This window comes from Procambarus clarkii, chromosome 40 (genome assembly GCF_040958095.1).
Source record: "Procambarus clarkii isolate CNS0578487 chromosome 40, FALCON_Pclarkii_2.0, whole genome shotgun sequence".
Lineage (NCBI taxonomy): Eukaryota > Metazoa > Arthropoda > Malacostraca > Decapoda > Cambaridae > Procambarus > Procambarus clarkii.
In genome coordinates this window covers 22,394,498-22,408,951 of record NC_091189.1, presented here as the reverse complement: position 1 = coordinate 22,408,951, position 14,454 = coordinate 22,394,498, and the positions used below count along the sequence as shown (strand labels likewise).

Genomic DNA, 14,454 nt, shown 5'->3' with positions numbered 1-14,454 from the left:
GCGGCTAAAATATGCCACCTATGATTTTTTTGTTATTTTTTCCGTGATCAGGGAACAAAAATGAACACTTCTATAAGACGAAAGAATTTTTTTTATTTTTATTTTTTGTTGCGCCTGTGGGTGTGAATTCCATTTGGGCCCCTAGCGGTTTGAGGGTTAAGGTAAGCAGACTGAAAAGATTATAAACATTTTATTGTTGCCGCACGGTCGCCCGAAACGAACGGCGCATTCCCAGATAGTACACAGTTAACACCCTGGGACGCGAAAGTGTTAAGAAGGTTAGAGCATTTAGCTATGTATTGAGAAAGGTAAAAGTCAGCAATGAAGCCAGGACTAAGGTTCACGTTAGGCTTGTTGTGTATGAGAGCCTATTTGACAAGACGATGTCTGTGAAGAGGAGAAAGGCATGAAAGATTTTTAGAAGATCAGGCCCTTAAGTGCCCTTAACATGACAGAAGAGAGACTTTACACTTCTTTTGTGTTCTTTTAGTCTGTCATTAAGAGTAGATCAAGGTTCACCACAGTATTAGATAGGACCAGAGGAATAGCATTGGAAGCAGTAGTGTGAACCAGATTATTGTGATGTGTGTTGGTTTGTCAGTAGGCGAGTTTTCTGTGGGAAGCCCGTTTGGCACCCTGGAGCTATCGGGCTAATGGGTGATATATTAGACCGGGGCATTAGTCTAAGGAGTTCAGCCTACCGGGGACAACGAGCCAGAAACTAGCCCCCTGAGAAAGGTTGCTGGGAGCAATAGCCTGGAACCCCCCTCCCCTGTGGTTGGGGGTTTTCCTTATCTGCCATCGACCGGGGTTGGGCACCCAGAAAGGTTGGCATAACAAAACAAACCCCACATGGTAAGAAAAGTACAACAAAAAATAAAAGAGAGGTAGAACTCCCTCCAATCCCAAGGAAACAAGCAAACGTCATACTCCACTGCTACATCGCTCGGGGAGCCCTCTCCTTCCCGAGAGGGGGAGGAGGGAGCCCCAGACCTCCCCGCACCGGCTACCCAGCACTCTAATTCGTTAGCTAATGGGATCCGGAGTGGACGTCTTCTCTTACCTTGATTTCTATAGGTGGTGTTTTGCCTTCGTGACAACCTCTGCTGTGTGGTGGCCAGGTTTCCTTATCAGTGCCAGGGCTGCATGTGCTTAGGGGCATTCTTCCCTAGGTGCCTTGTGAGTACTGCCCTTGCATGTTATGGTACCCTTCCCTGGTGCCATTTCCATAGGGGTTTATGCTGCTTGGCATTTACTCCTGTCCTTAGGGGCCAGCTGGGGTTTCGTGGCCCTTGTTTGGCCTTGGGCACCTGACAGCTGGGTGGACAGCGCTTCGGAGCTGTAGTCCTGAGGTTCCAGGTTCGATTCCCGGTGCAGGCAGAGACAAATGGGCAAAATGTTTCTTTTACCCTGATGCCCCTGTTACCTAGCAGTAAACAGGTACTTAGGAGTTAGACAGCTGCTACGGGCTGCTTCCTGGGGGTGGAGGCCTGGTCGGGGACCGGGCTGTTGGGGGACTAAAGCCTATTCTACTGAATCTATTTAGTAGGGACTAAATTTACATTACATTCAATGCTGGTTTTGTGTCAGATGACGAAGGGTATTAGTGAGATATAAAACTCATTTTAAATGGGGTGGCGAGTAAAGTATTAGATTTATGACATGAAATTTACAATAATTGCTTGATATCAAAGGAAAGCATCTTATGGAAAAATGTGAGCCCTAAATGTAAGCAAAACTTTTTCTATCGACCATACATATTTTTTTATTTATCAGGCGTTTACCACTAAACATTAAACCAGTGGTTCAGCATCACTGTCCAATTTCCCACTCTCGTAGAGTGTGGAGGCATGAGCCTGTAGCTAATGTGAAAAATAAATGCACAAAAAATTATTAGCCACTAGTACAATTACAGAATACGTTTTGTGAAGATGGTGGTGAGCCGTCAGGAGCAAAGAAGGAATATTGGGAAGGAATATAGGGAACAAAAGGGGACATGTTCAGGTAATAATTAGATATGTTCATGCAGGAACTACCATACGATCCAAACAACAGTCTTTTAGGATAGGTTATCACGAGACATGCCTGGCCCAAGGCTGAGCCTGGGAAGTATAGCAACTCTCATAATCTATTCCAGGTATACTCCATATAACTTGTCTTTAAGAAAGGTCTTGGAGGTTATTGTGTAATAGATCTATTGCTCTCTGTGCATATATCAGAGGTAAGTTAATGATGACAAATGCTCTATTTATATTTTTGCTTTTCAGGTAACAAGTTTCCTGTTAAGTGGACAGCACCAGAAGCGATGTTATACAACCGTTTCACTATCAAGTCAGATGTCTGGTCATTTGGAGTACTTCTAATGGAAGTCGTCACATATGGTGCTAACCCATATCCAGGTAAAGAATAGTTGTTAACAGTAAGTAAAATTGGCTTTGAGAATACTAAAAAAAAAAAATGCTTTTGTTAACAAGTTTAAATTGTTGAAAATTTGTTTAAATGAAGGTGTTTCATAGTTTTGATATGGTTTAAATTCTAAAAGGGGTATTCCAATAGCTTTATCAAATTTTCATTATCTCATGTTGTGTACACTTTTACTTTACCAATGTTGGGGCTTTTCTGTGGAGAGCCCCTCCAGCTCCCTGGAGCTACACTGGGCTGATATGCCTATATTAGACCGTGGCATCAGTTCGAATGGAGTTCTTAGCCTACTGAGGGCCACGAGCCAGAACCTGTCCCACTCAGAGATGCACGAGGAGCTATGGCCTATAGACACCCCCATGTAGTTGGAAGCAGTTTATATCTGCCATCTACCAGGTCAGGCACCCAGAAAGATAGGTAGGTAGGTAGGCATCTCTAAACAAACTACAGCTGGTTAAAATTGCAACAGAAAGCAGAACTTCCCAAACGAAAACAAGCAAACAAGCTTGTCATCACTATCGCTTCAGAGGGTTCGCGTCACTCCTGGATCGACAATCCGACTCCATTTGGACTGCTCCCTAGTGGTTCATTGTCTGAACTGTGAGGTTTCAATGCAGTCCTTGGCTCTTTTGGGCTAGTTGCTTAGGTTGACTATTCTGCTGGATTCTCGGGGTTTGGCTCTCTGGGCAGTTCATATCCAGGGAGTGTCCTCAACGTCCTGGTGGGCAGCCGTTCCTGGTTCATTCCTCTGTACACGGAATGGACGGTCGTCGCAGTCTCCTTCAGTTGGCTCTGCCGTATGTAGAAGCATACAAGTGCCTGGCGGTGACCCACCTCCTGTCAGTGTGGTCGAGGCATCTCCCGGTATATGTGGAGCCCTTCCCCAACTGTGAGGCTGTCGAGGTCGATGCCTTTCAGCAGGACTGGTCGAGGTGTGGTTACCTATACCTCTTCTCCTTAGTCCAGCTGTTGCTTCAGGTTCTGGCTTGGTTGGAGACTTACCAGGGAAGAGTAGTCCTGTTGGCCCCTTGGTGGCCAGCCCAGTCTTGGTTTCAGGCACTGCTTGCTCGGTGTCCGAACCCGGGGATCTTTCCACAGCTCCACCTCTTTCAGCAGATCGGTTCGGTCTGGTACATGACTGGTTTGATCTTCTCCTCCGATCTTTGTGTCTGGTCTTTCTGATGTGGGTCCCTAGTTACCACTACACTTGCCTGGCCACCATCTAATTCAGACCCTCCCAGGCCAGGACATCCTGGGTAATACAGTCGGTAAGTTTTTGTAATTGGTCACCCAGAATATGTAGCTGGGTAAGGTTCGTAAAGTGAACCCTAAAAAGTAAAACCTAACTTCAATATGGTGGAGGGTAGCGGTAACTAGGTACACATACACCACTTGTATGGTGATCAGGTGGCTTCTTTGATGGTGTCCCACCTGCGTGTTTCATCTAGGCGGCAGTATGAAGGTTCCTTGTGGTCTTTTCGTCACTCTTTGTCTCTTCGTAGGTTGACTTCGATTTCTGTTCGGATTGTTTTGGCCTTTCTCTTGGCTGTTTCAAGACCATCAACTTATGCCAAATACTGTTGCCTCGTATCATGCGGCGCTGGTGGAGCCGCTTCAGCTTGCGTTCGGAGTGGATGTCATTTCTGCTCCGTTTCGCAAGCTTTTTCATTCTTTGTTTCACCTTCGGTCTGCTCATGAGCCACTTGAGCTGTCCATGTCGTCGGACTGGGTGCTCTCTCTTCTCCTTGGTTTGTGGTGGCGCCTTTGGTTCAGGATTGTTTTTTCTAAGGCTCTTTTCTTGTTGGCATTGGCCTCTGGGGGTTGGGTTGGGGAGCTTCATGCTCTCCTGCAGCGCAGGGGTTTCTGATCCTTCAGTCCTGGTGGTTAGTTTGTTCGTTTACAGCCGTCTCCTTCTTTCTGGTGAAGAATGAGATTGCTGCTTTCTGGAGGGGTCCTTGGGTTGTTGATGCTTAGTTGGTTCGGCCAGGGGTACATCATGTGTTGTGTCCGGGTGCGGCTTTTCGCTGTTACTTATGTGCCATGGCCTCTGTTGCTGGGGACGCATTTTGGGTGGACCTGATTTCCCCTTCTTCCCTGTTCCAGGGCACGGGGTCTTCCAGGTCGTCCGCAGGGTTATTCGGTCCAGCCAGCCTGCGGTCTATCCCTGTGCCCACGATGGTCGCAAGTTCGCAGCTTTGGCTGCTGTTTTTGGTAATGTGTCTTGGGCTGACATTTGGGCGCAGGGTTTTTGCCAGTCAAGCAGGGTCCTGGCTGCACGGTACCTTGTTAATGTTCCTGGCTCTAGTCGGGCGTGTGTAGCCTGGGGTTGCAGGTTGCAGCCAGTTGTTTCGACTTTGAGTTAATTTAAGGAGTGAGTGGTGACCGCCTCACGGGTAAGTCCCTCTTTTTTCTTGTCTTTGGTTAGGTAGCTCCGGGGAGCCAGAGGGGCTCTCCACAGAAAACCAGCATTGAATGTAATTAAACTCGAATGTAATTTTCTGGGTGAGTCCCAAAGGCTCCCCAGCAAAATTAGGCTGATTAGGCCTAATTTAGGAATCCTCCTTAGATTAGGCTCCTCCCTCCAGTCGGCATTTTTTTTCCAACTTTTTTTTAATGACAGCCTTTGATCTGGGGTTGGATGGCCAGTGCGCAGGGTTTGGGGCTGCCTCTTCCCCCCCAGGGAGAGGGGAGCTGCATAGACAGTGGCACGGCGGTGAAGGTGATGTCATGATTGTTTGCTTGTTTTCGGTTTGGGGAGTTCTGCTTGCTAGTTTGGCTTTTGGTCGCAATTTTAACCAGCTGTAGTTTGTTTTGGGAAGCCTTCCTTTCTGGGTGCCTAACCTGGTAGATGGCAGACATAGAATGCTTCCAACCATATGGGGGTTTCTATAGGCCATTGCTCCTCGTGCCTTTCTGAGGGGGGCCAGGTTCTGGCTCGTGGTCTCGGTAGGCTAAGAACTCCAGTTGAATTGACTGATGCCATGGTCTAGTATAGGCTTATCAGCCCAGTATAGCTCCGGGGAGCCTCAGGGACTCGCCAAGAAAATGGCGTTTCATTACATTCAACACTGGTTTTATGATCATGGCGACAGGTCAGTATTTGTTTAATTGAAATATTACATGAAACTAATGAACATAGGTACAGGCAATTAAAATGTTACCATCAAATAATCATAGATGCCTGCAGTTCAAATTCTTGCATAATTAATTTTATGGGAAGCACGACTCTGTTCCGGAGCCCACCACATAGTTATTGTTCTTGGTGCATGTACAGTATACTTCACGATATTGTAGTACCCTAAAACGTAATGGTTGAGGCTTCCATTACCTCAGGTTTAAGCTCGTTCTACTTGTTTACCATACAACTTGAGTGTTTCCTTACATTTTTCTGATGAATTTGTTTGTAACTTCTACCTACAGCACCTCATCATGTTGGTCTGTTATGCATTATGAAAAGGCTCAATTTTGTCTATTCCTCTCAGTATCCTAAATGTTGTTATGTCATTATATTGTTGTTATTATGTCATATGTTATTATGATCACAGGTCCAACTAAGAACGAAAACACACAAGACTTGCTATTCACAAACAATGATGAACTAATCAGAAACATTACAATCTCTGATACTACATATTCAGACCATAAGCTCATTGAAGTGCGAACTAGCATAAATAACGGTAGTAGGTCTAAGAGACCCAACAAGCGAGAAGGAATATTCAATCAATTCAATTTCAACAATAAGAGGATCGACTGGGAAAAAATAAATGTAGACCTTGCAACCATTCAACGGGAGACGGTCTTAAGGGGGCGTCTGGTTATTATAATGAAAGTTGTTCAATGTCAACCAATATTATTTTTCCAGTTGTATATGAAAAGTGCTTAAATTGTCCCAAGTTTCAGTACTGCAGCGTAAATAGAAAGGGAGTTTTTTTTTTTTTTTTTTTTTTTTGAACGTTTTTTACACATTTTCAAGTTCACACTTCAGAACACACGTTTCAGATAAAATTATTCTGTGACACTTTTCTGACACATTAGCATATAATAAAGGATTTGGGGATTTAGAATTTCCAAAACATCTTTAGTTTTCCTAATACAAATGTTCAAAGTTCCCCAAAATTTTTTTGCAAATATGGCATGTTTATTGCTATTATAAAATCAATAAATGAACTTAGAGAAAAATGAAAGCCCCCCAATGTAGAGACATGCCCTCCACATATACTGTGTAAGTTTCATGTAAATTGAATAAAAAAAGAATGAGTTTTGTAAACGTTTGTGTCAATTGAAAAAAAAAACAGAAATTAATAAAGTCTAAGGTTCTAAAATCTGTGGCTGGGGTTGACATCAACCAATTTTCTCCAAAATTGGCATCCTTACAGATAGGCTTACGTACAGTCAGGTGTGTAAGTTTGATGCAAATCGCCCCCAAAAAAATGAGAAAAAAAAAAATATTTAAAAAAAAAAAAGAAAAAAAAAATCCTTTTTTTTTTTTTTTTCCTTAAATTTTTTTTCCAATTAAACTAATAATAATATTTGTTTAATATATGCTATTGTGATAGCAAAGAGTTGTAGTTATGATTTCAGTTGACACTTTTGATTGATAATCGATTTTGACCATTTTTGCATAATTTTCACAACTACTTCAATATTTTTTTTCTCCCTTCCTATTTATGCTACAATGCTGAAACGTGGACCAGATGAAACACTTTTCATATAGAACTTGTCAAAAAAGTTTGATTGAAATCGAATGAGTTTTCATTTTTGTATTTTTGGACCCAGATGCCAACCAGACGCCCCCTTAAGCGACAAAACTCCCACACAGGGAATAGATCAACTGACAGCTAAAGCATACAAGGTTTTCCTGAAGCATGTGCCTGTGAGGAGGGGCAGAAAGAGGACCACTCTAGAAAGAGAACGCAGACGACTGTACAGGAAAAGGAAAAAAATAACGGAAATGCTTAGGCAGACACGACTATCACAAGCAAGGAAAATAAACCTAAACAGGGAGATCGAAGAAATAGAACAAACGTTGAAGCGATCATACGAGGCTGAGGAAATGGAATTGGAACAGAAAGCTATACAAGAGATAATGAAAAATCCAAATTATTTTTTCACATATGCAAAATCAAAATCAAAAACCTCCTCCAGTATTGGACCTTTAATTACAACTGAAGGTACGTACACAGAGGACAACAAAGAAATTAGTGAAATTCTAAGAAGCCAGTATGAAGCTATGTTTAGCACCAATAAACAACATGAAAGTTGATGACCCAGACAGCTTCTTTATGAATGACATTCAAGCTGCAGATAATATAACGGATATTAACACAAACTCGGAAGACTTTGAAAGAGAAATTGACAATGTGCCCATGCACTCAGCTCCTGGGCCTGACTCATGGAATTCAATATTCATAAAGAAATGTAAAGTACCAGTAGCGCGAGCACTCAGCGTAATATGGAGAAAGAGTCTAGATACCGGGGAGATACCAGCAGCACTTAAATCTGCAGATATAGCTCATTTGCACAAGGGAAGGGGTAGTAAAGCCTTGGCAAAAAATTATAGACTAGTTGCACTAACATCACACATAATAAAAGTTTTTGAAAGAGTGATTAGGAATCAAATTTCTAGTTTTATGGAAAGTAATGAGTTACACAACCCAGAACATGGATTTAGAGCTGGAAGTTCCTGTCTGTCACAGTTACTCAACCATTATGACAAAATCACTGAAGCTCTAGAAGAAAAGCAAAATGCAGATGTAGTATACAAAAGAGTAACAGAACACAGAGTAACAGTCAATCAAATAAAATCAAGTCCAAGTGCAGTTAAAAGCTCTGTACCTCGAGGTACTGTCCTTACACCACTGCTGTTCCTTATTCTCATATCAGATATAGATTAAAATACAAGTCACAGCTTCGTGTCATCCTTTGCGGATGACACAAAAATCAGCATGGAAATTACCTCTGCTGAAGACATGGCAAAATTACAAGCAGATATCAACAAAGTTTTTGATTGGGCTGCAGAAAATAACATGATGTTTAACAGCGATAAATTCCAGGTACTCAGGTATGGCAAAAATGAGGACCTGAAACATAATACAGGGTACAAAACACAATCGAATCTGCCCATAATAGGTAAACAGCATGTCAAGGATTTGGGAATAATGATGTCCGACGATCTAACGTTTAGGGAGCATAACCAAGCAAATATTGCGTCAGCCAGAAAAATGATAGGATGGATTACGAAAACTTTCAAATCCAGGGATCCCATCATGATGGTTGTACTCTTCAAGTTACTTGTGCTGTCCCATCTTGAGTACTGCTCAGTACTCACTTCCCCCTTCAGAACAGGAGAGATTGCTGAAATAGAGGGAATACAGAGAACATATACGGCACACATAGACGCAATAAAGCTCTTAAATTATTGGGATCGTCTCAAAGCTCTCCAAATGTACTCACTAGAAAGGAGACGAGAGAGATACCAAATAATATACACATGGAAAATACTGGAAGGCCAGGTCCCTAATCTACACAGTAAAATAACAACGTATTGGAGTGAACGATATGGAAGAAAATGCAGAATAGAACCAGTGAAGAGCAGAGGTACCATAGGCACAATCAGAGAACACTGTATAAACATCAGAGGTCCGCTGTTGTTCAACGTCCTACCAGCGACTATAAGAAATATTGCAGGAACAACCATGGACATCTTCAAGAGAAAACTAGACTGTTTTCTGAAAGATGTTCCGGACCAACTGGGCTGTGGTGGGCCTGCGGGCCGCTCCAAGCAACAGCCTGGTGGACCAAACTCTCACAAGTCGAGCCTGGCCTCGGACCGGGCTTGGGGAATGGCTCTCCCGCCCGGGATTCGAACGCGGAATTCTCGACTGTGTGTCGAGAACGAACCCAACTGTACTACCGGAACCCTTCGAATGGTATAAATGGTAACTTTCAATATAAATCCAATAATTTTTTTTTTTTATTGATCCACATAAAAATAGGAGAATCACTTGGAGCCTTGGAAGAGCTATTGAGCACATATAAAATAAAATTGTGATTCACTTCCATTTTGAGTTGGTACGGCTTTCGTTCACCAAGGTAAGGGCCCGTGCCACCTTTGAAGATGAGGTTTGAAGCTGGAGCATGAGTGATAAGCTTGATGAGGTGAAATCTCTTTACAGACAGGTTTTCCTATTAGTTGTTCATCTTATGATAGGTTGAAATTAACACTTTCGCCCAGGCATGACGCAGCATTGCGTCATTGCGAAAAAAAGCATTTTATGTGTCTTCTAACCAAAGTCGGGCTCTTACCAGCCCTATCAAACCCCCCATACATTACGTCCTCCTATGATGGAGTGATAGACGGCCGACAGGCCTTAATAAAAACATAAGCATGACGCAGCATTGCGTCATCCGTTTACTGTCCGGTAATGCCGGGGATGACGCAGCATTGCGTCATCCACTTTAAATAATCGCCAAAAATCAGGTTTTTTATCCGATTTTTGGGGGACTAGTTTTAAAATGCGCGCTGATGTCTTCCCATTTTCTTTGTTGCACCTCGTGGCCCGCAGGCAGCTCGGCACACACCGTTGGCCCATTGTTTTCGCTCCACTGTTGTGACCGATGTCGCCTCCCCTCGCATCTCAAACGTGTGAACATTTCGGCTATTTTCTGTGGCTATATTTCTTACTGCGGCTTTAGAAACTATCTACGCTTATTCCACGATGGATAGTGATCATGAACAAGGCCCTTCCAGGAAGAAAATTGCGAAAGAAAGGCTTGAAAAGGGTGGGAATTGGGGAGTGTAGCTGGAAGGCATCTGAGCGCTCACTCGCGGCTAACGCGTGGCCTGTCTTCAGCTCGTCGACGGTTGGAGCATGACCAGGTTTTTTATTTTATATGCAAATGTTCCTCTAGAGAATTCTATTGTGAACCCCAATTGAGATCAAAATGAAAGACCTAGGACGAAAATTGAGGTGACCAGAGTGAAAATAGTGAAAACATTTTATTGCGTTTGCGGGCTCCTGGGTAACTCGTTCGCACTTTCTCTGTTTGCTGCGGGTAATTAGCTGGGCTTTTGGAGTTTATATGCATTTAGTGCTGTAGAGAATTCTATTGCGAACACAATGATACCAAATTTAATCTTGTAGGACGAGAATTAAGGTGACAAAGTTGAAGAGAGTATACACTTTTCAGAATTTACCGCGCACTCCCGTGACACCCTGGGACCCAAATCGCACAGTTGAGGAGTGGCGCGCGGAGTACACCAAAGTGTTTAAAATTTTCCTCAGTGAGATTAGGTCAAAGAGCTTTGGAACAATTAGGGTATGAATGGTAACTCAATTTGTTAAAATTAATGAATTAGGAGAAACAAGTATAGAGCAATGTATTTTTCTTGACTTTATAAAAAAAATTGCATCATGCCTCCTGTAAGCATCTCTGATTGCCAGAAATTGAGCCTGGCCCATATAGATCGCTGAAGCGAGGTTGCACTGTATAAACAAAAACATCACCCAAAACAATTCTGAAAATAATGTTCCAATTTAGCAAAAGTCATAGAGGTCATAGAGACTTTCTGCAAACAAAACTGATAGCCCATGGATGTGGAGCAGTGAAAATCCTGAAATCAGATTTCAGAACTGATGCTATTACTAGAGCTCAACACAACAACGAAGAGACAGTGCCACATCCCTCTCCTCTGATGCAAGGCTTCCTGAACACTACTAGTTTTGGTTTTATACAAGTATTATGACCAGAATAGCTCATGAATTTACATAAGGATCAGAGCCAGAACATCTAAGTGTATTCTTTCAAAAATAATATTACAGGCACCTATTCCATAATCATGAGTAGGGCCCATAAGCAAATGATTAAATATTTTAAAATTTTATAAATACAGTGGTACCTTTGTTCACAATCGTAATCCGTTCCCAGAGACAAGTCATCAACCAAAAATTTGCCAACCAAAATGAATTTTCCCATAAGAAATAATGCAAATTGAATTAATCCATTCCACACCCCCAAAAATATTAACTTAAAAATACATTTTCTACTGAATAACACTCATTTTGTATTAGCTACAATACAGTATGTATATCTTGTACGTTTTTCTCAGTAAAAACCTGTCTAGTGCCACTTGTTTTTCCCTACTTTGTAACATTAGTCTGAAGTGACATCACATTGTCATTAAAAAAGTTAACACAATGGCCTGCTACAGCTTGATTTGGGTGACATTTCAGCAAAACTTTGCAATTCTTCCCACACTGCACACATCTTCTTAATAAATGAGGAAGGGACATCCACTACTCTACACCCTCATACATTTTCATGTTTACGAATGATCTCTTGTTTTCTTCTTGGTCATCCTCACAATTATTTTCTCTTAGGTTGAACTTTTACCACTGATTTCCTTGGGACCTATGACATTCTATATAATAGGAACTTTCATGTTAAAAAGGCAAAAATGCAGGCAAACAATGAAATCTTCACAAAGAATTCAAGCGCCTGGTCGTCCACTGCGCTGGATAAACTTGCTAAACAAACTGAGAGTGCTCGCCTCGTGCCTCCAAGGGCGAGGCACTGGGTCGAACCACGCGTTTGTTCGACCTATACACGTACGAACAGACGACATCTCTCCAAGTAAACCATCATACTCCAATTCTAATTTACAACGAATTTGACGTCGTATCCCAAAAATTTTGTCTTCAAGTGGCTGTCGTTAACTAAGGTTTCACTGTATTTTAGAAAAGGCCAACCTTTTTTTTTCAAAACAAGGGAATTCCTATAGGGAGCATACATACTAATATAATCATAAAACCAGGGGCTGCTTGTTAGTTTTCATACACATTACATTCAAGTCAATTTGCACCCCCCAGTAAGAAGTTTCTTAAAAACTTCTTTCACTGTCCTATTCTTTACTAAATCTTGTGTGGTGCTCTCTCTCCTTTCTTCCTCACACACTCGCTCACCATATTCACCTACCCTCTTGGCTTTCCTCTTCTCTTACCCTCAAATTTCCAGAGGAAGTAAGATGTCAAAAGTTCTGTGGATATTTTAAATGTAATGCTTACCATTATTTGAATATAAAATTAGGAAAATTTGTTATTGCATTGGAAATCATGAATATATTGGAATACCCCTTCATTTAAAAAGTTATCAAAATGCTTAGCCATTATTGTAGACAAAAATAGCAAAATCACACCTTCCAGCCATGTATGTTTCTGCAATGCCTTTCAAACAAACAAACATTGCTTTTCTTTCCTGTGTAATCAAATCATATTTTACAATAATTAATTTGTTCCTTTATGCATACTCAGGTGCTTTAATCTTGCTTTTGCCACATTGCTTGCAATGCTTTCTTTTTGCTGTATAGGGTATGAACAACCGAGAGGTCATAGAGCGAGTACAAGCAGGTTACCGGATGGCCAAGCCTACCAGATGTCCAGATGAATTATACAAAGCCATGCTCCACTGCTGGGACAAGGATCCTGATCACCGACCCACCTTTGACTTCTTGCATCACTTCTTCGATGACTACCAGGTCTCCTCCGAAATACCCTATCGCGACATCCACGACTAATAACAACATGACCCCTGCCTGACCTCCACCCTCTAATTCAGACCCTCCCAGGCCAGGACATCCTGGGTAATAGACAGTCAGTAAGTTTTTGTAATTGGTCACCCAGAATATGTAGCCTGGGTAAGGTTCGTAAAGTGAACCCTAAAAAGTAAAACCTAACTTTAATATGGTGGAGGGTAGCGGTAACTAGGGACACATTTATTCACAGCAAAAGCATCTCCTTATATTTGATAGTTGTGTGATAAGGATAACCTTCCTTGTCATATCAGTATCAGATTAGTGACTGGGCTCATAAAAGATTTTTATTTTAAATTCAATCTGAATTCAATCATCGAAAAATCCTAGAAAAATTGCAAATGAATCAAATCAGACCATTTCATTGGTGATTTTATTTGTAGGTAAATTATGTTTATGAAGCCTAAGTGGAGATATAAATTACAACAACACAATTAACCATATACACATGCCGGAGTAGCACTAGCACCACCCAACCCATCCTTCTCTGCCTCCCCCATATCCCATAATCCCACCTTTTTTGAAGTTATCTTTCTTTGTGGTTCTTTTTTTGTATATCTCTGCAAGACAAATTTTCTCAGTATTATGAAGAAAATTAGTCTTCATTGATAATATTTAAGTGTTATAGAAATGTTTAGTTACATTGTAGAACAGTAGTTATAGAATAATAGTCATTTACGATATGTTGTCATGCAATGATATTTCCTTCAAATTAACAGTACAAACTATAATAAATACATAATTTTAGTTGATTTCATTGCAGGAATTGACTTGTCTGAAAATTTATTTTCACTATTGTTGTATGGCGGAATCAAATCTGTGCCCGTGAACTATTAATAGACTTATTCATTTGATTTAATGTGCCCGTAATGATAGTTTAAATAACAAACTCCTTTTTTGTATACATATGTTTTTCTGCTTTGTATGTCTTGGTAAATATCGGTAGTAATTTTTAATTAGTTGACTCAAAATTTTGAAAATGCTGATGATTATGTTGCTATTTGTTATGAAGCAAGCCAGTAGATAGGTCAAAGTGAAGATCATTTGGACCACCACAATGCATAAATTAAAACTTAACACTTTGGTCCGGGAACGACGCAGCATTGTGTCATTTTTTTAGTAGACGCGATCCCGGGAACGACGTAGCATTGCGTCATTTTCAGCGGCAAATTGGCGGCGCCTTCGGGAGGGGCGCACAGTGGTTTTGGATATTATATGCATATACTCTTGTAGGGAATTTCATTGCGAATACATTGATACCAAAATGAATGACCTAGGACCAGAATTGAGGTAACAAAGTTGAAACGATATACCATTTTATTAGCGCTCACTGGGATTATGCTCCGTCACTTTCTCTGTTTGCTGTGGGTGGTATGCCTGGCTTTTGGACTTTATTTTGCATATACTCCTGTAGGGAATTTTATTGCGAACACAATGTTACCAAA

At 41.4% G+C, this 14,454-nt stretch overlaps 1 protein-coding gene across 16 annotated transcripts in view; it reads left to right on the top strand.

Annotated features, from left to right (window-relative positions):
* Positions 1–14,454, top strand: part of LOC123757975 (tyrosine-protein kinase Src64B) — a 322,311-nt gene that overhangs the window by 295,018 nt on the left and 12,839 nt on the right. For all 16 annotated transcript variants that reach the window (XM_069338854.1, XM_069338847.1, XM_069338852.1 and 13 more), the window contains one exon: positions 2,268–2,399. In XM_069338854.1, the coding sequence (XP_069194955.1) occupies positions 2,268–2,399 (132 nt within the window). The remainder of the gene's footprint in view (positions 1–2,267; positions 2,400–14,454) is intronic.